Here is a 27012-nt window from a genome sequence, read left to right as displayed (position 1 = left end):
TCTTTCTCTCTCTATATTATTTAAGCCGGAAGACCTTTTTTATAATTTTAATTTTAATATTTTTTTTTTTTGGTTTTTTTTTTACTTTGGTTTTTTTTTAACTTTTTTGTCTAAACAGGAAGACCATTTTATGGTAAAATGTCGTCATAAAAATTTTTTTTTTTTTTTTAAATAAGAACAAAAAATAGAAATATGGAAAAAATAAAATAACAAACTTAATGAAAAAATTAAAATGAGTAAAAATGGACAAGGCTTTAAAGAAAATGCCTAAAAAAAATTTAACAAAACCCAAATACTGAGAAATATTATCGTTGGTGTGGAAAAGCGAGGCATCTTAGATCAAAAAAAATGTGGCAAATAATGATGTGGTTGATTATAATACCCATTAAGTAAAAAAAAAACAAAAATAGAAAGCGACAAGGAATAAGAAATCTTAAGCTAAGAATATCGTATTTTTTGAAAATTCATTAAATTTTAAAGCTTCTCCGTTCTGACTAGAAGAAGTGATTTTAATGGGTTCATACAATTCTTTAAGGTTGGTAGATATGTGATTTGTATAAGCACACAAAAATGTTCAACAGATCTCTGTAAGAATGTTCAATAAAGCAAGGAAATCACTGTACTAGAATCTTATTTTATTACCATAACAAAAAATTAAAATAAAAAGCATAGTTATTTGAAAAACTTATGTGCAAGTATAAGACATCATTGATCTTTAGTGTTGCTGTTCATTACACGTAATTCGTTACTGCAATTGTGACAACAGCTGTCATTATCAAATCGACTTAGTATAATTTACCATTTCATTATGGATAAAAAATTCTTTTAAGTTATTGAATTATCAAAATTCATAAATTAATGAAAATGTTGAGAGCAATTAATCTCACGTTTTTCCCTTTTTATTGACTTATTCATTTTGTAAGTGACCCGTTTTCGAATATAATTGGGGATATTCCGATCAAAAACTATTAAAAGGAATGCGTAAAAAAATTAAACTCATAGAAACGTTAAATCTACACATAAATACGATGGGACACTAACATGAAACAATACAAAAATTGTTATAAATTTCTGTAAATTTACAAAATTTCAATATTTTTCTTTGAATTTAAAAACCGAACACCTAACAAATCACCAATTACCTAGTACTAGTACACAAAAAAAATATGGCTAATGATTCTCGGATAAGTTTAATGAAAAATTTTTTAATATTGAATGAAAAAGTATGCGTTTCTCTTTTATCTTTAATTAATAACGTACCTATTATTTAATAATTATTGAATATATTTCAATTTTTTATTTAATTTTTGTTGCTCATTTTTTGTTGTTAATTTTTGCTTTCTTTCCTCATAAAATTTAAGATTCTGTTCACGATTTTTTTTTTATTTTAATTTTTGGCATGTAATTAGTACATTAATTTTAGAAATTTATTCACAAAAAAAAAAGAGTTTTATATTAGGAAAAATGCGTTATTATGAAGAAGGGGTTGTGTTTAATGTTACTCTTTATTATAAGGAATTTCGAAGCAAGATATGTCCGAAGAAAAATATCTATTAAACCTTAAATAAATCTTGGGCTTTATAATGCAATCGGCTTGTAATTTTCATTTTTTAATAAATTTTAAAATAAAACGCGTTCAAAACCGTTTTCCCTTATTTCCGCGACCTTATTTCACATTTTCCAATGTTAGTTCTATTTTTAATATGATTTGATTCTCACAAAAATTAGAACATTTAATTCTAATAATAATTAGTAGGGCAGTTCCGGGACATATTTTTCAAGTTCCAGTATCGTATTCTAAAACAACAAAACGAAAATTTTACCTTGAAATTATTTTTTTCTTTATATAATACTATGTTGAAATTATTTAAAACTTTCTAATAATATAATTAGAATAATAATTAATAATACAATAAAACATAAATATTTACATTAATAATACAAAATGTTGATAAAAATATAGGAAAAAAAAAATAATATAGTTCGAAATTACAAGTCGAGTTTCGAAATTCTATATACAATTTCGAAAAATTAATATTTTAATTTTAAAACTTAATAATTAAGTTTCGATCTTTTTTTCTTTACATAATATTTTAAATTTTTACTTTAAATACTTTTTAGAGTTTATTATTAATTTAATTATTTTTATTTTTGAAAACCGTTATTATGTTTACAACTGTTTACAATGTAAACTTTACATAACAGATTAAGATTATATAATTCTAATTTTAAATATTACACTAAATATCTTAGCATATTATTTTACAAATATGCTTTTACATCTCAAATATTCTTAAGAATCTACACAAAAACTGAATAATATACTTGTAAATTGAGACCATATATATAATAATATATCTATCTCTTTTCTTTATCTTAATTTCCCTTAATATTATTAGCTATCTACTCTCTATCTCTCTTTGCATATTATCATTCCATACTGTATTGGAAATTATAAAAATAGAAATTATGATGATGCCATTAATTTAGCTGCTTGTATAACATTATGTTGATGATGATAACCAGCTAAATCTGTTGCACCATGAACACCAGTTCCGGCAGCAGCTGTTGCAGCACTTAAAGCACCAAATGAACTACCAAAATAACAATTATTAACGTAATCATAACTTGATGTATTAACTGGTGATTCAGTTTTAATTGCACCGGAATATGAATTATGGCCTAAACTGTGATGATGATGATGATGATGTACAGCTGCTGCTGCAGCTGCATGATGTGTTAAATGATGATGATGATGATGTGGTGAATGATGATGATGATAATTTGTACTTCCTGCTGCAGCAGACACTGATGAATTTGAACTACCAGAACTTAAACTATTACTAAGACCAACTGATGCAGCGGCAACCGATGAATTTAATAATTGTTCAGCATATTTCGTTGAATTTGATAATGCTGATAAACTATTTGTATATACTGATGAATTACCATTATTACCACCACCACCACCTCCATTTCCACCCGCACCTGATGATCCATTCATCATTAAAGGAGACGATGTATGTATATGCGATGAATAAAGATTGTTATTGTTACTGTTGTTGTTGTTATTATTATTGTTGTTATTATTATTATTATTTAACGAACCGGTTTGTGTTCTTGATTGTGACATTGATGGTGAGTTTAAATGATGGTTTGTGACACTGCTACCGCTAATAAGTGATGATGGTGTGTGTTTAGGACTAGGTGTGGTGAGTTTTGTTGAAGCCGATAAACTTCTTTCTATTGATAAGGACAGTGATGATGGTTTTATATCTAAAATAAAAAATAAAACAAAATAAGCAAAATAAATTATATTTGAGTTGTAACCAAAATGAACATTTCAATAGGAAAAAGCTGTAATCTTACCATCGAGATCCTTGTCTTTTGAATCACTTGACGATTTTTTCGGTTTTCTTTTCCTCGTTTGAATTCCATCTTTTCGCATTGCTAATGGTCTGTTTACGCCATGTAGTTTAAAATAAAGACCGCAGGCATTGCACACAGGATCACCTTCATTATTTCGTCTCCATAATGTTGTTGTACGTGTTCCGCAATTAGTACAACATAAACCAAGTCGACGAGTAGCAGTCTAAAATAATAAAATTCACAAAATCAGTATTTTTTATATTCAGAAGTGAATTTTTCATTTCTAACGAAAATAAAGAACATACCAATCTTTTGCTGGGTTTTATTAAAGGTCTATTCATTCCATTCATTTTATGATATAAACCACATGCATTGCACAAATAATGACCAGTACCATCTCGTCGCCATAATGGAGTACTGATTGCACCACAATTTACACATTCTCGTCCTTCACCAAATTGAAAATCCATCGGATCACCATATGGTGTTGTCCTTTGAAATCCTGTATCATAAGCTCTCCAGGCTGAACCCATCATAACTGCATTTTGTGCATAAAATTGTGCAGCAGCACCAGGTATTTGAGCTGCAGCTGCTGCAGCACCAAATGTATCTGCAGCTGTCCAAGCATTTGAAACACCTGTTGCACCAGCCGTTGAGCCAAAATGTCCAGTATGACCATATTGTGTATGTGTTAAAGCTCGATTTGATGGAACATAGACAGGAGCACTTGCTGCTGCTGCTACAGCTGCCTGTTGATGATAACTTGATACAGATGCATTTCCACCTCCAGCTCCTGTTATCTCAGAATATGGAGAACCAGAATGAAACATCATTGGTTCTCTTGTTATGAACGGAATTTTGGAAATATTAAATTTTACAATTTTGGGAAATTATGATTTTATTTTATTTTGTTTTTTTTTGTTTTACAGTTGAGTTCTTTTCCAGATCTGAAAATAGTTGAATTATTTGATGTTGTTTTATAGTTGAGTTCTTCCCAGATCTGAAAATAGAAAATTTAGTTTATTAGTATTTTATAAACAAATAGAATTCAATATTTATTAAAAATTTTAAAATTCTCTAATAATTTAAAAAATGTTAAAATATTTTTTATATTAGAATATAAAAATTGTGACGATTTCTAATTTTAACCGAAAATGTAAGATTTTTCCAACCTTCTTAATTCATCCTTAAAAAATTCCAATTAATATTAAAAAGTAAATTTTGTTAGACTCTCTGCTATCAATTTCTTACAAAACCAAATATAATCTAGAGCAGGAAGAACAAGCAACAGGGCTCTTTATTACGATATTCAACAATATTAGTATTGCCGTCGGAAAAATAGAAATTAAGAAAATAGTTTATGTAATATAGTGCCTATCACTACCGAAAATCAAATTTCATAAAATAGCTTTTATGTTGAGATGAAAGCTAAATGAAATTTGTACTGTACAAAAAAAAAAAGATTTGGAATTTTCCATTTTATTTATTATTTCTTTCGTTCATTCAAATTTGATTCCGGAACTTCAATTTTATGAAAATGAAACAAGAAAACAAAAACTCTTTGATTTGATCAACTTATAACATCAAACAAATTCTATTGATATTCTATAATAAATGGCTATCTAAGTATAAGTTAATTGCAAATTTGCAAAGATTAGCTAATAATAATATTTTTATAGCATTTTTATATCTTTTTTCATAGTCTATAAATTAGAATTTAATAAAAATTTCCATATAGATTTCATTTTTTCTTTTCTTTTTTTTGAATTTTTATGGATTTTTAATAATAAGCGATTTTCAGTTTTACTACCCATCTACTTAACTAACAGTATATTTAATTTTAGATAATATTGTATTGTATATTATATACATAATATATATATATATATATATATATATATATATATATATATATATATATATGTATTTTCACACACTTATACCAAAATGTAATAAAATACTTGTAATTGTATGTATATAAATATTTTATACACATAACATATTTAATAAATTCATGTTTCGTTAATTAGCATTATTATCGTATATTATTATCGTATATTGTTATCGTTTTACATATATGAGTATACTGCACATTATATTGAATATATATCAAGAAAAGTGTTAGATCTAAAGTATGTATTTTGCACTATTTTACAGTATTTATTATGATTAGTTAATTATTTAATTATAGAATTTAAGTGAATCATTTTATACTAAAAATAATTAAATAGTATGCGCGTAATTAGACACAGTAATCGAGTTAATTTATTAAGCATAATATAAAATGAATATTGCAATGTAATTTTGAAATTTTAGAATAATTATTGTAGAGTTTATTAGTTCTTGCTGCTGTTTCTACTATTATTCTCATATAAGTAAGTTGCCTACAAAGCAAAGAAATTTTATGCTATTTTAAAACAATATTTGAATCAGAAACTTAAACAAACAGTTAAAGAAAATTGTATTTATTATAAATATCGCCTTTGTAGCGTGAAATTATGAAAATATGAAATAGATATTTATAAAAAATTGAAATTTAAACTTAGTACTTATACTAAGTGGCTTTTTATTAAATTCAAAGTCCTTTTGTATATTCCCAATTTAGTTAAGCAAACCAAATCTGCTTTTAACAATTTTCTCATATAACTTATGATCCAGTATTTTCTTTAAGTAAAAAATGTTAGCAATTAGCATATACATAAAATAAAAAAATAAAGAGAGTGTTATTTTTTTCTCATGTTTGGCACATTTCTCATGTTGACGTAAATATTAATATATACAATCAAGAGAACAATTAGATGTGGAGTTAGAAGGATTTATTAAAATCATACAAAAAACTGCATGGAACAATAAAAAAATGTCAAAATACAAACCGACAGCAAATAGCTATCGTGGAGAAATAACTGATTTAGTAGGTGAAAAGAGAAGGGCCAAACGTAGATGGCAACGTTCGCGTAACCCTGGTGATAAAACTGTTTTAAACAGACAGGCAACATACAAAAATTATATAAAGAACTTGTCAGCTACGCTCCGCCACTGATGAAAGCAAATGGCAGTTGGGCCGAGGAGCAATGTAGAGAAGGCCAAATTGTTTGCTGATCACTTGAAAGCATATTCACTTACTCACTCCATAGCTCCACTTATTCAAATTGCGGAAGACATAAGATCCCTGAAGTTGAAAAAATCGCCAGGTTTTGATCTTATTACTGCGGAAATACTGAGAGCGCTACCAGACGAGGCATTGGAACATCTGACGAAAATCATGAATGCAGCTATGGATTTTGAGTATGTTCTTTCTGCTTGGAAAGTTGCGGAGGTAATAATGGTGCCCAAATCCGGGAAGGAAACAAAGTCTTACAGGCCCATTTCACTGTTACCAATGATGTCTAAGCTTTTTGAAAAGCTGCTATTAAGGAGATTGAAGCCAATAATAGAAAATAGGGTCCTAATACCGAACCATCAATTTGGTTTTAAAAGAAACCATTCTAAAATAGACCAGGTCCATATAATAACGAATATTATAGAAAAAAGCTTGGAATATAAAGAAATCTGCTCTTCTATGTTTCTAGACGTAGCACAGGCATTCGACAAGGTATGGCACAAAGGCCTTACTCTTAAGTTAGGGCAAATGTTACCATCTTTATTTGTAGAAATTTTGAAATCTTACTTAGTTGATAGATTATTTAGAATTAAACAAGATGCTGAATACTCCACGCTAAGAGAAATAAAGGCGGGTGTGCCTCAAGGCAGTATATTAGGTTGTACCGGCTTTACACGAGTGATTTGCCATAAATAGAAAATGCTACGATAGCCATTGACGATACTGCAATATTGGCAGTAGGAGCGAACATTGACGATTCGAAAAAAAAAATTACAGGAGGCAAATAACAAAATAAGCCATTGGAATAGAAAATGTAAAATGAAGTTGAATGAAGCAAAATCGGTTCACATGAACTTCACCAATCGGAAAATAGTGAACCCACCACAAATTCACGTAAATGGAACGAACGTAGCGATCCATAACTCAGCAAAATACCTAGGAATGACTTTAGCTATCAAGCTAAGGTGAAATGAGCATAAAAAGAAGAAACACATAGAATTAGAAAATAAATAAATAAGAAAATTATTGGCTCCTAGGTTGTAAATCCAATTTGGCAATTGATAATAAGATATTAATTTATAACCAAATCATTAAATCAATATGGCGATATGGCATTCAACTGTGGGGTTGTGCCAAGAAGACTCACATTAACAAAATTCAAACCTTCCAGAATAAAGTTCTTCGTATATACGTAACACGGGAACTTAGGAATTCCTTTGGTTGTGGATGAAATTGAGAGTTGTGCTACAAAGCTCGGCTGCTAGACAACGGCGTTATGACAGAAAGACTTAAAGGAACAAGACCATTCGATTTTACACGAAATACCAATTTCCTTATGGAAGGTATTTAATTCATGCACGGAAAAACCAAATTAGCGCCGAGATAACAGTTGGTCTGTAGGACAAGTTTTATCCGTTCAGAGTTTAGGTAATTTTTTAGGGTAGGAGTAGGTTTAGATTACAACTCTAAAATTCACATTTTCTTATAGATTTTCGTGTTATCTAATTAAATGAAATTTTTTGACAGAACTCATTCACTCAATGTTCTGGTACATTTCTATTTGATAAGATAATATGAATAACTTTTATTCAGGAATAGCATAATAAACTGTGAGCTTATGCAATTTCATCCAAACTGCAATTTTTGATATATCTTCATTAGCGTAATCAACATACCCTTGACATATACATACATATACAATAGTAGGCAAAGATAAACAGCATAATGGCTCAATGTGAACTTTCTCTATAAATGATAATTTAAATGTAATCGAGTAATAAAAGTTACTTGAACTCGAACAAATGAAAACTCGCGCTCAAGGAAAACCTACTCAAACTAAAAAAGTTCTAAAACAGGACGAAACCTCCTTAGTTTTAACAGATTTCAGGGCGGTTAAACCCACGATCACACAACATGCAAAATGAAGCCGTACAATATAACTTAATAATTTTCGACTTTCTTATTACTAACACGAAAAAATGTTAATTAAGTAAGCAGCGACAACATCTTCTACATTGTTAAAATTAAATTATCATAGTTAGTTTTTTATAAAATTAACTTAAATAACTTGTAAAATAACTGCACTACTCTAAAATTATATTGTACTTAATTAATTTATTTTCATATAATTTATAATTTTTATTAGAGTTTCATGTTGCACGAAACTCCCTCGCTTATATTCATAATTTACTTGCTTTTCTTCTATTTCTTTTTCTTTCATTTTTGTATTATCAACAAACTATGGAGCAAATTAGAACATGAATGTAAATTTGTATATAAAAAAAATTTTAATTAACTTTATTCTAATTTATAAATAAATTTTTTAAGATTTTCTTTTATTTTTAATGTCTTCTTTTAATATACCAGTATTTATGAATATAAATTATTACAATGCATTTTTAATATTTCATTATGGTTGATTTTTATAGTAATTCATAATTTAATCACAGTTTTTTCTGTAATAATTTTAATTTCAATAATAATTTTCTGAAATTACAATTTAATCATATTATGTGAAATTTTTCTATTAATTTTAGTTGAAACGACATTAAATACTCTTTAATATTTTGGTAAAAAATTAAATTTCTGATAAAAAAAATTATAATTTTTTTTCATTTATGAGTTTAGTGTGATAAAGAGCAAGTAATTGCAGATTTACTTTCGATTTTAATAACAAAATAAATTTGAAATTTGTCATAAAACTGAAAAAAAATGCTTTAGTTTTAAATTGTATGACTCTTTAACATGACATTTACCATTGTTCTACAGATTGTATAGCGCACATTAAAAATTTTTATTATTTAAAAAATTTTGAAGAAAATTTCTTTTCTTTGTTTTGATTTTAAGTACCTACTTGTAATTTGAATGCATAATCAACCCAACCCTATCGTAAATTCCACTCGTAGAAACAAACTCTACGAAATGAATTCCATGAACTTGGCTAAGAGACGTAAACTTTTGAATTATCACAAATTCAATTCGTAGCGAATAAGAATCAGCAATGGCAGCACCATTTTTCGGAGTTTCAATATCTTTGTTTTATTTCAACTGCCAAATGTTTTTTTATATATTTTTTTTGTAGCCATTTGAGTGAATAATATTTTTTATTTAGTGGAAAAAAATGTTTTAGCAAACATGAATAAATTTCCCTTTATGGTGTTAGACGAACTCCAACTCAAACAAAAAATTTGAAATTTTAAACGGACATTATCTAAATTTGTATATAATGGTAAATGTAAACTTTTCCGGCTTATTTTTGCTACGAACGTAATTTTGAATATGCTCTATTACAGATATTCGGAGCAGAATTTTAGTAATTCGGAATTGACAATATGACATTCTTCATTTTTCGAATTTCAGAGCTACGAACGGAATTCATGATAGGACTGAATATAAAAAGTTCGGACGTACTATATCAACTACTCAGGCTATAACCATGGCTCTGTAGTTCATTGCTCATATTTACGAGTCTAATCTAGTATTTAAATATATCCCGGCCCTTAGAATAAATTGTAATCCGTTTTTTCTTTTTTAAACTAAGAACCTATAGAAAATCACTATTTGTATACGCACATATTTATGTTTCATGTGGTATGTACGAGTAGATACAATATTTTTAAAATACTAATAATTAACTACTAAATTACTAAACTAATACTAAAATTCTCTGATAAAAATTGCATTTATTACTTTTTTTTTTAACTAAATGCCATAACACAAAATATTTCGTTAAATATTCAAAATAAAAACTCGAACATATACAACAAAATGGCCGATTTACTTTTTCTTATTTTTTAATATTTTTTTCTTAATTTCATCTTATTTCAACTACATATCTTTCTTCTTAACGCAGAAGAATAAAAAGAGAGTATGGAAAAATTATAAATGAACATATACTATATCTGTATGTATATAATTTACGTATAAACATATTTTGTAAACATGTACATATTCAAAGAAAAGGAGTACATATAATATGTAGGTATGTAAGCGCACTGTGGCTGTGGAAAACGAGTGGAAACAGATCATCATTTTATTATCAATTTCATGCTGATATTAATAAAAAACTAATAAAATATTAAATTTTATTATCAAAATCAATAAAAATTGAGAGACATTAAAAATAAGATTAACGACATCATTCTTATTTATATATACATAATGTATATGCATATGTATATATATGTACGTGAGCTTATACAGATATGGGTGGATAAGTGAATTTTTTGTTTTATTAATATAAATGAGTAAAATATAAAATTATGTAATGTATTATTGAAATGTTCCGACGTCATTAATGTAGTATGAAACGTTAATAAAATAAAATTTACTGCTCACTCGACGGATATTTCACAGCCCTCTTGTGAAAATAGGCTATTACTGATAGAGTTGGAAAAGCTGCGCTTTTACAGACCCATCACTGATATAATTTTTATTCATCAACTTGTTTCAGGGAATGTAGTTTCGCATTTTTGTTTGGGGTGGGTATCTTTTATGGAAAATTTGAATAACATGAGAACGAAAGAGCTTTCCAATAATTCATTAACGCTTGCCGCAGGAATCAACCGATGAGGATGTTGGATGCGACAATTCTAAGTAAAGGTGCTCTTAGGAATTAGGCCAGTACTTTCTAGAATTTTAAATTACGTTTCGCTCCATCTGATAGCTGATTTTTGTACTTCCGAAAAATTATCGTTTTTGCGCAAATTATTCGACTAGACGTAGCGGAACTGTAAAGTTTCTGCACTACACGTGCTATCCTATGACTACAAAGAAAGAAATTATTCAAAAAACCCTGTTGGACTTGTCAGTCAATTTTACATTTTTGTATTAGAACAGGGAACATGTTAATGTTTTGATATTCTGATTCTAATCGAATAAATGTAGCGTATATTCCCTCACGTTTTTAACTAACATTCATAACACACATAGCATCACACTTAATTTTAACGTTTCAAGTAAAATTTAAGCCAAACCTTTCATGTAAAATTTAAGTCAAAATATGCTAAGGCAGTTAATCGATTGGGGAATTTAATAACATAGTATTTATCGAGTTTATCACAGAAAAACTTGTGAAAATATTTTAATTTAAACTTTTATTAGATAAGTCAGTATTATCAAAGACGAATATTTTACATATTATGAAAACAAAAAATTTACAAATATACGTAACACTTACATCAAATACTAGTATTACTTGCGTTAATCTAGCTTAATCTAGTTAATCTAGTATTTAAATTGTATAACTGCAGTAGTAAATGAGCAATTTTTCAATTAAAGTTTCATAATAAATTCTTGTTATTTATTTTGTATAACAAAATGTATAATAATTGTATAATTGTGAATTTGTCACAATCGTGAATCTTAAAATTAACAATTACAACGCTACTGTTTTTAATTCTAATGCAAAATCAAAATGATTATTAATCTTATCAATATTCATGAGTTGCCGTCGTTGTGTTAAAATTAAATTATTAAAATTATATTTAAAATTTTATATACGTATGCACAGACATACATACTATACGCATAAATTAATAAAACTATTAATAATAAAATCAAAATAGAAAAAAAGACAAAAATAAAAATTAAAAGTTTTTTTTTTTTTATTTTATGGTTTTTATTAAAAATTAAATAAATATTTTATAATCAAATAATGAGGAAGTTGAACAAATTTAATGTTAAAAGATTTTAAAATATTTATTTTGACATTTATGACTTAAACTGGATATTTTTTTTTAATAATTTAATTTTAGATCGGGTATGTGCAGCCTTAACAGGACAATTATGGTATGATTGAAAAGTTGGGATATGAGAAATATGAGCTTTCAAACTTAATATTTTGTTAGCTTTGTAATCGAAAATTAAAACATTTACCTACAACGAGCTTTAGTACTAATCTCGCCATCAAAAATAATCTCTTCTGAAAATTGGGTCAGGGCAAGCGGACCTGATTTTATGATGTTTTAAAAAATTTTGACGGAAAAATTTTCTGAATGTACATTGTATTTGGGTGTCTTGAATCTTATTTTATTAAAATTTTAAAATTTTGATTAATACTGTCTAATTATGAAAATAAAAATTACTTGATTTGATCTCATCTTTTCAGGTATGTTCCACATTTAACTTAAAATATTAAATGTAAGTTTGAATATTTTTTAACGTAGGTAAGCGGGAATTAAAAACTTTTTTTAATATAATTCAAAAATTTTTTTTAAATTACAGTATTTCCAATTACTTTCTCATTTACACTATCTGTACGACTTTTTAATAAATCTATGCACATTAGGGCAATAATGCATTAAAAACTTTTATTATGCAATTATTTTATGTTTGACCATTTTTGCAGACCTAGCAAGTAATTTAAAAAATCAAAACTTCTATTAATTTTTGTTCAAACAAACCAAATCGGAAATATAAAAAACTGCAAGTATGTATGCATGTATTTCCACCATTACAGGGCTTTTACTTTGAAATTACAAAATTCCAAGAGATTCTTATGAGATTATTATTAAAATGAATTTTTTTTTTTTTGAAAAAAGAAGAAAGAAAATTATCTTAGAATATAAGAAAATATTTGAATAAATTAAAGATCACATTAAATACTTCAAATATATTTGTATGTAATATTATAAAAAAATGCAATTTACATTCTGTAATATGTGGTATGTACTAGCACATTATATACGAACAAATATGGTACATAAAATTCATCACCAAAATCAAATATAATTCCATATATACAAAGTGTAAGTTGCGCGCAGAAAAAAAAACAAAAACAACAATCAAAAAAATTATATTTTCTTTTTCTTTGGTTTTACTCTTTCGGAAAACAGAAAGAAAATGACCAAAGAAAAGAAAAAATTCAATTGGCGCCTCCGAGATAATAAATTAATGGATAAGTCTCCGTATTGTATCATCATCAAAATCATCATCATCATTATCATCAATATCATCATCACCAACATCAAGATCATCATTAATGATATGATTATCATTATTATTATTCTGTTGACGAATTATTAACATCGCAGTATGATCAGATAAAGCTGTAGACTGTAAAGCATCATCATTATCATCATCAGCATCATCTTTTTGTTATCAATTATAATTAAGATCATCATCATGTTAATCAATATCATCATCATTATCAAATTTATTTAAGTTTTAAATGACTTTTGAATTTGAAATTTAAGAGAACCAAAACAAAGGGGTAAAAAAATAGATTTTCCTGTTTTTTTTTTTGTCAATTCTATTACTCTTTCCGGGAACTATTTTAGCTATAATTCACATACTTATATGCCTACAATAATTTTCATTGGTAGATGGAAAATTTTTTAACATTTCTACACTTAAATAAATGTATATACGTACGTATGTGTCTATGCGTGTAATTTTAGATCTTAAAATGCCGAAAATTTTATACAACAGAGGCATTCCTTAACATATTGTGAGCATCTTTATTAATATCATTGCCATTAAAAATAAAAGAGGAATTAAATTTAAAGTTGTTTTTTTTTTGGTTTTTTTTCTCTTCTTACATTTCCTTTACTTGCATATAAGCGTATGTAATTTGAAAGAGAAACAAAATGATTGAGATTTTTTTTTTTTGTAATCTAAGAAATCGAAAAAGAAATGAATTACATTATTAAATCAAAAACATGTTAAGAATGTTGTTTATAATGGCGACGATAGTAAAGTTCTTCAGCGCAGTCGCACAAGCAACGTAAAGAAAAAAACAAATAAACAAACGAAAATCTCACGTAAACCTCTATGGAACAAAAAAAAATTCATTTTATACTTATGTACATTAGCCAGGTTATGTTTTTTATAAAATTTATTATTCGTATTTTATGCCATTATGTAATAACAAATACAACTACATTGATATACGCGTTTTCAAACACATGTAACCGTACATGTGTTTTTTGTTCTTCTTTGGTTCTTTTATTATTCATTTGGTTTTACGAACTGTTTATATTTAATTTATTAGATGTCATCATGATTGAATTAATTATGAGGTATTTTGAGAATTTATGAGATTATTTCTCTTGTAAATTTTAGATTAATTTCATATAAAAAAAAATGGAAAAAAAATTTGTTTTTTATATGCATGTATTCTGTACTATTAAAAATATTTCACAAAGAATAACCATACTTTAATACACTTTTGATATTTCCACAAATAATGGAAGGCCATAGGCAGAAATAAGCGCTCAAAATACATTGATACACTACAATAATTAATAATTAAATATTATAAATTCACTTTCATTGCAGAACATAAAGAAAAGAGCGGGATTCTAAAGCACATACACACACTTTTTGTCAAGGAGAACCGAATAACTGTGAAGTGTATCGGCAGACACTTAACTATGGATTGCACTGATTCTAAGCCACAGTATGTCAGATGCTTGGCTTATCCTTATTTTCTGCGGCTGTGCTTTGGTATCTCTGATATTTTATGGTATTCTTTTTCTATTTCTAATTCCTTTTACTTTGAAAGTACTTTTATACTTTTCCTGCACACACTAACGTATGTTGTCATTTACGTCGGCCAAAGTTTTCTTTACAAGATGGTTCTTTTATTTATTAATTCTGACGTGTTATTAGATATCCACAACTTTCTCTGTGGATTATTAGGGCCAATAAATTGAACGTTTTACTTCTGAAATTTTGGTCAAAATCAATTTTCTGCGATAACACAAAACTCTTTGTTTTTTATATTTTTAGGTCTTCAGTATACTAAACCACTTCCTAGAATTTATAGCTATGACCGACAATTTGAGTCTTATTTCGCAGCACATTATCTGTTTTTAAGTCCCGACCTGTCCATTATTCTGAAGTTCACTAGCGAGGGTCTCCATTTTTTACTAATGAACATAATCGTAAATCTGGTTGTTTTTTGCACCTTCTGGATATGTTTATAAGCATCCTTTTATGGAAATCATACACCACCACTCTAACAAGATTGCGTGTTCTATACACAATTCCTTTAGCCATTCACCATTGTTATTTAATACATAAAATCCATTTTTCTGCAAAATCGCTCATAAGTATCAGAATATCTATGCGGGGAACCTTGCATATTGCTACTGTTAACTGCTCAAACAGTTAGTTTTTTCGATTTTTGTCAGTCACTTCCGTTGGTGGGGTTGAATGATTGAAATCTTCTTAATTCTTGTGTTTAGTCTAGAGTAATCGGTCTATTTATTAAGAGTTCTCAGTTTAAGAAAGGAAAAATCTTTACTAAATTTATTCAGACTGCTGCTTTCCAGTGTCAGAACAATTAACTTTAGATAAACATGTGAGCCGAATTAAAAATGTAATTGAAATAAAAATTCGCTTCAATGAAGTTCAAACCTACTCGTAACATAATCTCTATAAATTCATGAAATTATTTTTGCTAATGTTTGCACACAGTAAAAGTATTGAATATAGATATGATCATTTTTACCCGTACAGTCATTTATAAAAACTTGAAATTCATAATTAACTATACATACATAATTTCAATAGATTTGGAACAAAAAATCGGGTGTAGACATTTTTACTTCTTATTTTTTTAACTCTGTTACTCTCCTATATATTTTTTTTAAATTTTTTAAGCTGCTGTCCAAAAATTCCATTATAAATGGCGTAATTTCGTTAAAGCCAAAAAAAATGTTTTTCTTTTCTTAAACATAAAACAGAACATGAAATGTCATTAAAATTCATTCTGCTAAAAAAAAAATTCATAATATGAAATGAGTACCACACACGCTATTCACTCATAATATCTAACATGGACATGACCCCTACAGTTATATATTTTACCCAATTTTAATTTTTTACAATAATTGAAAAAAAAAACAAACCAACTATAACGAAAAACACCACACCGAATTCTTTATGCTTCTTATTTATTTCTGTTTATTGTTTCTCATTTTTTCCTCATATTATGCTATTAAGATTTCATAACTTACTTCGTATGTATTAATGTATATATAACCATGACGTCTTTTCCAAAAAAATGTAATATAGTTTTTTAGAGTTATAAGAACGCTCATATTTCTTTTCAATTCCTTCCGAAAAGACGTTATTTAAGAAAAAAAATCACCCCCATTTTACTTGAAAACAATAAAATGACACGTTACCGAAATTTATAATATATTTCTGCCAATTCTTTTGTAACAACATTTTCTGGAACAGAGGCAAATGTTTTCAGAATTCGTAATTGTAAACAGGCTTTTCTTAAAATACAAAAGATTTCTGTGAAAGTTACGGATCTCTCTACCCGTTCGCTCACTTACGGAAGTTCGCTATTCGATTATATACAATTACACTATGGCGAATCTTGGACTTAAATGCACGTGTATGTATATCATAAAATCAATTTTTCATCGGTTATGAATATAATAATATACACATACATACCTTTATATTTCTATTTTAGAAATTAAACAGCGGCCAAATATAAAAAAACATAACCAACATGACTGACAAAAAGAATGAAAAATAACAACAAAATAAAATGAAAAAAAAAAGAAAAAATTGTTAACATAACATTCACTCCCTTTCTTTCTCACTGTTTTTATTCCCCAGTATTGCTCCCTCATTTAATTTTTATATTTTTTGAATTTTTTTTTGTTTTTATTTATGTTTTTTCTTCAACGTTACCTCTCATTCGTTTTCTCTTTCTCACCATATTTTACACGAAATTTTATAGGCTAGGTTGGCGTCATGTCTAAAAATATGGCCGCAAAAGCGCGGTATTCAAGAAACGAATAATAAGAATTTGAAAAAAAAAGTAATAACATTAAAATAAGAACGAAAAGGGGAATTAAAAGAAAATGATATTATAAAATAAAGGGAACAAACAAATAAACATTAAATAAATAATAAATGAAGGAACAAAAACAAACAAATTGATTCCAATTTGGTGGTGGCGCGTTTCATTGTGTATGTGGTATGTATCGTTGCCGTTCTTTTTATTATTGTTATATTATACTTATTTTATATGTTTCGAAGTATATTAGCTCAATGTTACGGACATCTGCTATATATAATATTATGGGTATAATCAAAAAAAGGAAGAAACATATGTAATTAAAAAATAAAAGGAAAACCTATATACTAATATGTTATATAGCTAAACCTATAACTAATATACAAACTTATGACAAGTTCTTTTAACCGTATACAAAACACAGAAAATGATGAATCTGTTTAATGAGTTATGGAGTAGTGGGTAAGTATAACTAAATAATGAAGGCAATTGAACAATTTTAATCCTAGGACTACTACCCGAATCAACTGGTATTGTGTACTTACAAAATGCTACAACTCCCTGAACGAAACAGCTACATATGCCGATGAATAAGTCTCTAATAATCGTTACAATTTACAAATGTAGTAACAGTTAATGAGTGCATACTTCTCCAAAGAAGTTAAATTTTTTAAAAAGCAAAGCCATCTCGATATTATCATTCATTAAAAAAAGATGTATAGAAAGATACCTGAATCTTTTTATGTGTATAGAAAATAGTAATTCGGATACTAGTTTATCAGACATAGGTTAACCTTTATTTTGTATTTATTATATCTAAGGCTACTACATATGCATACAACAGAATTAATAGTTGCCATTCAATTTTAAGTTAAAAGCTCTAGAATTTTGTTTGTATTCTATACACAATTAAAAGGATCAACCAAATTCCTCACGTAATTTTAATCTCAAGAAAAAAAACATACATATTCCTTATGAATTTTAGCGTGGTAGCAAACAAAGAAACTGAAAATGTTTTCTTCGTAAAATTCTTCTCGGTTTTAAAAATTTTATTTAATTTTTTGATCTAAACCGATTTAATCGATTAATGTATTCAATTGTTTGATTTATATTTATTTATTCGATATAGAAAAGAACTAAAAACAAATTAAGAAAAGAAAAATAAGAAAGAAAGAAAAAATAAACGAACAGAAAAGAATTTAGTTTAGAATTAATGGAGTATGGCAATTTCAATTAATTGGGAGGCAAAAATTATATTTGGAATAAAAATAAGACGTTCTAACCGGGGCGAAGATGATTACGTTTTATTTTGGTTTTGATTTCTTTTTCTTTTTTCTCTGGTATTATTCTTAATAGAATTTTCGCTTTTAATTAAAATATTCGATTTATTTAGAAATTTTTATACTTATATATATAAAAAGTTAATTAATTTCAACTTTACTTTATTTATGTTAAGGTTATTTAGCAGCGTATAGTAGCACAATTAAAATAAATTAAATATAAGATTGAGAAACACATAAAAATTTATTTAAAATCAATTAAAATTTAATTTAATTTAAGAGAAAGAAACAGCCATTATTTCAATTAGTTAATTGACTAATTTTTTTAGAAAAATTAATTCTTACCACAGAGTAATTAAAATTCTATCACCATACTAAAACAAAACTTAATACAACACTATACAGCACAGTTTCAAATGTGATTAAAAATTAAAACAGCAGTATCATCAAGCAAAGGAATCACTTATAGCAGCCAACACATATATTGTAGAGCCTGGAATACACAGATGACATCGTTCTGCTGACACACTCAAAATAATTACCAAAATACTCTAACCAAGAAGAGTTATTAATTTTTAAGTAAAATTTTATCAGTTTTGAAAGAATCTAGAAGTGCAGATACTCTTAATAACTTCAGACCTATGGCCATTTCTTCAGTGTTCACTAACATTTTTCAAACTGTTGTTAATAAACAATTACTTACCGAGAATCTATATCTTCCAAATCTCCCAAAAAAACAACAGCACAGCTGCACATAAGCTGCTCTTTTCAATATTATTACTGAGATTCAATCTTCAACTGAGATGCCGCCTTCTTTGATGCACAAAAGGCATTCGATAGTATAGATCGAAAAATATTACTAAAAGAACTGTTTGAGTATGGCATGAGTGAAAAAGAGTATAATTGGTTTCAAAATTACCTCACAAGTAGGTTACAGTATGCAGATTATGAGGGCTTCACTAGCAACATTTAGCCAAAAAAATTCAGAGTTATATACACAAGTTCAATTCACTTCTTTTCTATATATATACATAAACGGTCTAGTTAAGCTTAATCTAAATGGGAAGTCCCATGTGTCCGCTGATGATTTGGTTATAGTATAGATTGGTAATACCTATGAAGAGCTAGAACATAAAGTAAATAATCATCTAGTACTAATTCAAAATTGGCTTGAATTTCATAAGCTTATCATTAACATAGACAAAATAAAGTACATAAACTTTAAAAGAGAAATAACAGATGAACTAAACTTGAGGATTGATTTAGACGAACTGGCAATTGTACATAGTTATAAGTACCAAGATCTAATATTAGACGAAAAAATTACTAGTAAGGAACCAATAAAAGAGCAACTTATGAAAGCTAGAAGAATAGCAGAAACATTTAAATTATAATAAACGATGAATTTTCCATAAAATGAAAGGGTTGCAGTATTTTAATGTTCCCTTCATTCTACCATATCGCATTCATATTTGGGGTAACGCAGTTAATAAAAAAGAAATGCTAATTCGAAGAGCCCAAAATAATGCAATAAAAAATTTTTTTTTGGTATCCTAATAGAACGGCACACGTGAAATTCCGTGAATGTGAAAATACGTAAAGCCGAAATTGGAATATTGTCCATAAGCAGATCTCACATCATACAGCAAAAAGTCCTCTGCTCTTCTATACAATGCTGACTTGAATACTTGTCTACAACAAAGCACTCTATCCTTATTTATGCTTGCAAATTATTTAAATTTCATTAATAATAACATGAAAATAGCAACTTCCTACTGCAATAAAAATATTATTAAAGTAATTGCTTTTAAATGCTTATATAAATTTTTTATTACACTTTATAACTATTCAAATATAATTGATAAAACGTGTCAAAAAATTTAATGATGACAAATTTTAACAATTCATCATAAATTCAATGCAGTCATATGGTCTTAAAAGTTTAATTACCTTGTATATTAATGTAAAAAACTAAAAAACCACCAACACAACATCACTTTCAATTTTTTTAACAATTTTTTAAATACATACTTTATGCATCATTAGTTTAATATTAGCATAGATAATAATTATGTGCATGTTATTATAACTGCTTATAACATAATACGAGTATAAGAAAATTGCAAAATTATTCATATTTATTTCAAATATAATATTTTATTACCGATATACTCTTATTACCGACCGTATTGTGTAAAAAATAGGTAGGTTATGTGATGGCAACAAATTTTGCATATCGAGTTTTCGGTGGGAACGTACTTCTCCATAGTAGGGAAGTGTAAATAAACTATTTTTAGCAACCTGTCGGTCTGTCCGTCCGTCGGTCTGTGTGTGTACGCGTGTATCTCAAGTTCGGCTGAACCGATTTTGATGAAATTTTATATGTAAGTTTGTTTCCACCATGGCACGGATCGATCAACTTTTGGTATATATCAGGCCTCGGGAACTGCACTTTTTAGCGGGCCTGTTTTTGAACATTTTGAAGAAAATATTCAACCGATTTACTTGAAATTTTATATATGACCGTCCGCAAAAATTCGTATGTTTTGGAAGAAATCAGGCATCGGCAACTAGACGTTTACTACGGGCCAAACATACACTTTTGTGTATATAAAGAGAAATAATCAACCGATTTCATTGAAATTTAATATATGAATTTCCCGTATTAAAGCAATGAACATATAACTTTTTTGGAAAGATCATTGCTCGAGAACTGATTTGCGGGCCGATTTTACATTTTTCACCATATCCACAGAACAAATTGATGGAATTTCTTGAAATTTGATATTTGAGTTCTGGTTGTTACCGAAACTAACTGGCGAGCATTTCAGGGAATTCGGGTAGCACAAAGCGAAACTCTACTAAGAGCCAAATTTACATTTTTCTAAGTATGTTAACTATAAGCTTACTAATTTCCTAAAAATTGGAAAGAAGTATTTAACAGTCATTTTTATAATATTCTGTAACACTTTCATTTAACTAGACAATACACAATGCGGTCGGTTATGTGCTGACCAAATCAGATTTTTTTATATACGATCACATTCAATTCAATAACAAATTTTATAGTATTTAAATTTGTACTACTTAAATAAAATTTCAATACACAGAGTGTATTAAAAACAGTCCCATAATTCATAATTTTTGATGTAAATTATTATTAATACAATTTTATACATATAAATATTGTGTATGTCACGAATTCAAAAGTTTTTCTTTAACAAAATTGTTTTTGATTTAATATTTAATATTTTCCAAGTCGGAATCATATCTGAGTTGGTGACACGATATCAAATGATAATATTATTATGGTTGTAACTGCACTGTCAAAAAATAAAACCAGTTCTTTAATGGTATTTTCCTATATATAAATTTTCATAGTAAGTATACTCATTGACAATGTAAATATGAATATATATGTCAGTATGTATGTTGTAGGGATCTATTTTGTACTGCAACCACATATACGTATGAATTAAATTTTTTTTAAGATGTAAAAATATTTTAATAACTTTTGATATAGTAAAAATTTAATCATTACCGTAAAACGAAATTTTATTATCTTTTTGTAATTTTTCAAGTTACAAAATTTTATTCACAACATTTCCACTAATAAACAGCCAACCACTTTTCATTGCACCAAAAAAACATGACAAAAAATAAATGCACAAACTGAGGTTTATACAAAAACGACAAAAAAAAACAAGCAATGAAATTGAAAATCCACTTATGATAAAATTAAAAAAAAAAATAAAAATAACAAAAAAGGAAATTATAATTGACTAATTTTTTTCCCCACCCTTTCTTTTCTATTCAATTTAAAATACTATACATAAAATAGTTTTTCTCTATCTTTTTACTTTCTAAATACTGCAAAGTTCAAACGGTATATAATTGCATTTAATTGTGCGGTATATTTTGTATATATATATATATATAGGATTTTTAAATGGAGACATTCCTGAAGATTATTTTTTGTTTTATAAGTGCGGCGGTGCACATAATTTTTTTCTTTTATTCTTTTTTCAATGGATTTTGACTATCCACCGTGTATTTACATTAACGGCACTATAATAACTCATATACATATTTACATATATACGTAAGCCTAATATTATTATAATAGTATATATAATAGTTTAGACGACAGATTGATTATTTGGATATAGACGGGTGTACATATTGTGTCTTCAGCGGTGTGTTTTAATAATTTTTTTTTAATAATTCAATTTCTAATTTGTTTTCTAAGTATTTTTGTAGTACTTAATTTATGAGTGCTGAACCGTTTTTAGTGTTGTGTTTGTATATACACAAATTTATACACAACCATATGTGTATCCATTTATATTAAATTTCTCTTTACGAATTTTTTCATTTTCCTTTTAATTTGAATACTTAATGTATTGAATTAAATTAAATAGTCTGTCTATAACTGTTTAAAATTTTGTAAATTATTTTTATAACACAGAGTAGAAGGGTTGAAAGACATTTCAAATGTTAACACGTACAGCTTATAAAATTTGTTATATGGCTTTTCCGTATGAATTTGCTACATTATTTTCTGATTCTGACTTTCTTTTTTGTAAGATCCAAGCATTGGAATCTTTATAAGAACATTTCTTAAAAAAATTTCTTCAAAAAAATTTTTCAATGAAAAATTCTATTATTGTCTTTACAATCAAATAAATGTCATTTGTATTTTTAATAGGTAGATATTATCAAACGTTTTTTCATATTCCTTTTTCAATTCTTTACTAATCCTTAAGCTTGTAGGTTACTTTTGCGGATTACTTAATTATAATTGTCGACTTATCTTTGCAGCAACGGTAATAATTATTCGCTAGTTATACACACTGGTATTATGGGTCAAATTTTCCTCCCGGGCCGTATCTAATTGTTATAAAAAGAATTATATGAATTTTGAAAAAAATTCTAAATAAAGGAAATTTAACGCTTGCTTGTCTATACCATACGGAAAATACATACATAAATTTATAAATCAATAAAAACCATTAAAAATTCTTAAAGAAATTCCTAATTTTCTTAATTGTTTTTACTTTATTTTTAAATGACAAATCATCACTTAAAATATCTTTGTGTATACTTAGTAAAATAACATAAAAAAATCTTCATTCCTATTCTTCTATACTCACATACTAATTTAAATATTTCAACTCCACACTTATACTTTCGCCTAAATACAAACAAAAAATTTTTCCAAAATTTGTTTTTCAAACTAGCTACTCTAAATTAGAGCTACCATTATGCTACTTTTTAAAATTAAGATTTTCATTGTGATTGCAATGATTATAAAAAAAAAAGCGAAAGAAATTTTTTAGTCGGCATTTCCTTTATGTCTCACCCTTTTATGTTTTCTTGTTTATATTTTAGTAGATATCCTCTTTTTTATAGTGTTATATTATAATATCCATCAACTAATTTTAAAATTTGTTAATTTAAAATTTTTATATTAAAAGCTAAAATGAGAGACAAAATCAATTAAGCGCGGAGAAATAAAGAAAAGAAATGAAAGGAATCTTAATTTTTTCATTTTTCCATTTATTTTTGTTTTGCTTCTGAGATCACCCCTAATAAAAAAAAGTCGTCCTTATTCTAATTTTGTATTTATATTTTTATTATCTTCAATATTAAAATGCATACTTATACGTTTTTATTTTTTATTTTTGAGGTTTTCTCATAAAACTTAATAATCAAATATAATTTTATATACTTATGATTTGTATGAATGTTTTCCGAAAAGAGAAATAAAATCTGAAATTCATTTAAAAATGAACACATCGTGTTTCAAATTTATATAAAAAAAAAAACCAAGTGGTAAAAAAGAATTTAAAAATGAAAAAAAAAATTTAAAAATTTAAAGAATGTCAAGAATTTTTTTATTGCTTTTAATGAATTTGCAAATGTATTTGTGTGAGAATTCAAAACATATACTTGTATAACAGATATTGAATATTCATCTCTTGAGTTCAGGTACAAAGTTATTTTATAATTTATATATTACGATGACTCATAATAATTCATAATATACCAGTCTTTCATAATTACAAAAGATTTTTTAAAGTTTTTTTTTGTTTTTACATTGACAACTTCCTATATAAATTTTGAGAATGTATTTGATTTTTATTACTCTGTGATTAATTTAAATTCTGTCATCACTATAATAGTATATATATATATATACCATCAAGAATGGTAAATTAAGATAATAAATCAAAAATTAAAAAATAAATAAATAAACCGAGAGTATAATAATTCATTATTAAATCACGTAATTTAAGATGAAATTCGATCACATTGTATTTATAGAGATCACTGAAAGAACTTGTTTTCAGACACAAATATGTGTATGTATGTGTAAGTACACTTGTATTTTTTATGTGAATGCACATACTATATTTTATAAATTAACCAAGAAATACTTGATTAGGCATCTTTTTTTATTTTATTTTATTCTTTGTTTACAAAATTTATTGAAATTTAATCTCAGATTAACACTCTAGCATAAGGATTGTGATATTTAAGAACTTTTTATCTTATTTATTTTTCCTTTTTTTTTTTTGTTACAGTTTTGTAAGTAGCAATGTTTGTTTTTTAAATAGGTCCTTTCATATTTCCAACAAAATTAGAAAAGAAATTTCCTTTTACTTCACTCTGCATGTCCGTTTTCCGCAGATTTCTTCATGCGTGTTTACAATGCTTCTTAGCAATCCAAAGTCCTTAAAAATTCGACTCTTTGAAAATTCATTGTGATGAAACCCCAATCACTTTTCGAAAATAAAAGCAGGAAAACTGCCATTTTCCTCCTCTGCTACGAAACAGTAGACAAAAGTTATATAGTGAGAAAATGTGCGGGAATATCAAATGTTATCTAAAAGTTTTTCAACATTTCTTTTTGTCAATGTCTAAATTTTAGCAACATCTAGTAAAGAATAAAAGCTAAACAATTTTGTCTCAAAATCATTTTTTCTTAGCTGCCACTCCTTCCACAGATATTCGAAATATAGCTAATATAATCAAATATTTTGGACGAGGTGATTAACTGATTTTTCCAAATTGGATCAATTTGTTACGTCTTGTTTTATATTGTTTTCATCCTAAATGTATGCAATATTTGTGACATAAGTTTTCTTAAAAAAATGGTGTTTTCGCTCTTGTACTGCTCTGAAAACAAACCATTGATTTGGTTCAAATTTTAGTTGAAAAGTTAGTATTTCATTGAAAAGTTATTATACGGGAAAAATATACGGGAATTATAAATAACTATTTGGAATAAGCATAATATTTAAATATTTTATAAGCATAATATTTAAAATATGCTTAGATACTACATTATATTTATCACGTTTTTGAAGCCAACCCACGTATACAAAGACGAACATGAAAACTGTTATAGGTATAACACATGCCGTTTATAATATTTGTTATAGTTAACATTAAGACAATTTCTATGATTTTATTTTCATTCAAATCGTTGAAAAAAAATATTACATTTTACCGACGGCATATTTTAAAATTTCAAAATCGCAACTTAAAAATACTTATAGGTGTATGTTGTATGTGTATAAAAAACATATACTTATAATTTAAGTATCGAAAAAATTTGACATATTACATGATTTTACTTTTTATATTGATTAAATTGTGATTTCGAATATCGTTTTCGATTAGCGATCGCATGCATTAACAAAAGTATAACTGAATTATAAATGAATCACCACATTAAAATATTTAAATTGATTTCTATTTTTGGTTGGAACTCATATATTTTAAAAAACAAAAGCTTTTATATTGTAAATAAAATTGTATATGGTCATATTTGGTGAGATAGATTCATAAATATCGTAATATGGTGCAATATCGATTGATTTAGTGCAAAAAAAGTCTGTTTCTTATAATAAGAATTGCGGCAAAAATAATATTGAATGAGTCACAAAAGTATGTCAAAATTAAATGTTTATCATAGTTCTTATTCTCATTACGATTTCATATTTCAATAATTACGATATTGGAATTTAAACTGTTTATAATAATGTGTGGTTAATCAAATATTCCAAATAATCGATTGTTTACAGGTTGATTTTATGATTTGGTACAATATTTACAGTTAGGGTGTTTTTTAAAACAAGATTTATAACTTTCATTTGTCATTGGAAACAAAATTAGGCAATCTGAAGAAATGTTTGACTTTGATCTTAAAAAATGTTTTACTCTTCATTTTCAAATCTTTTTTAATAAGACAAACTCCTTTAATATCACCTTTAATATTTTTTATGTAGAGAAATCAAGATTAAGGATTAAAATGTTTATCAGAACACATGATTAGCTGTTGTTTATTTAGTACAGAGCTGTTGCAAGATAACAAAATAAAATTTTGAGTTAACCAGGAATTAAATAAAGATGCGGGATTGGAAGTACTTCATTATGGGTGCCTGAGCGACCCAATAGAGCAGCATTCAAACAGAACTGTCCACTTT

The 27012-nt window shown here is 26.8% G+C and overlaps 2 protein-coding genes across 2 annotated transcripts in view; one reads left to right on the top strand and one right to left on the bottom strand.

Annotated features, from left to right (window-relative positions):
* Positions 1–2332: 2332 nt before the first annotated feature.
* LOC129607885 (GATA-binding factor A) overlaps positions 2333–27012 on the bottom strand; it is a 53145-nt gene continuing 28465 nt past the window's right edge. The window contains exons 2-4 of the mRNA XM_055519122.1: positions 3675–4369; positions 3370–3592; positions 2333–3276 (exon numbers count right to left, since the gene is read on the bottom strand). Coding sequence (XP_055375097.1) covers positions 2468–3276; positions 3370–3592; positions 3675–4202 — 1560 coding nt within the window. The 5' untranslated portion in view covers positions 4203–4369 and the 3' untranslated portion in view covers positions 2333–2467. The remainder of the gene's footprint in view (positions 3277–3369; positions 3593–3674; positions 4370–27012) is intronic.
* LOC129608107 (uncharacterized) overlaps positions 17665–27012 on the top strand; it is a 54295-nt gene continuing 44947 nt past the window's right edge. Inside the window, exon 1 of the mRNA XM_055519430.1 lies at positions 17665–17699. Coding sequence (XP_055375405.1) covers positions 17665–17699 — 35 coding nt within the window. The remainder of the gene's footprint in view (positions 17700–27012) is intronic.

The sequence above is a fragment of the Condylostylus longicornis genome, unplaced genomic scaffold (genome assembly GCF_029603195.1).
Source record: "Condylostylus longicornis isolate FDR11 unplaced genomic scaffold, ASM2960319v2 ptg000030l, whole genome shotgun sequence".
In the NCBI taxonomy this organism is placed as follows: Eukaryota; Metazoa; Arthropoda; class Insecta; order Diptera; family Dolichopodidae; genus Condylostylus; species Condylostylus longicornis.
Note: the sequence above shows the minus strand (reverse complement) of the source record. Positions and strands in the feature narration are given on the sequence as shown.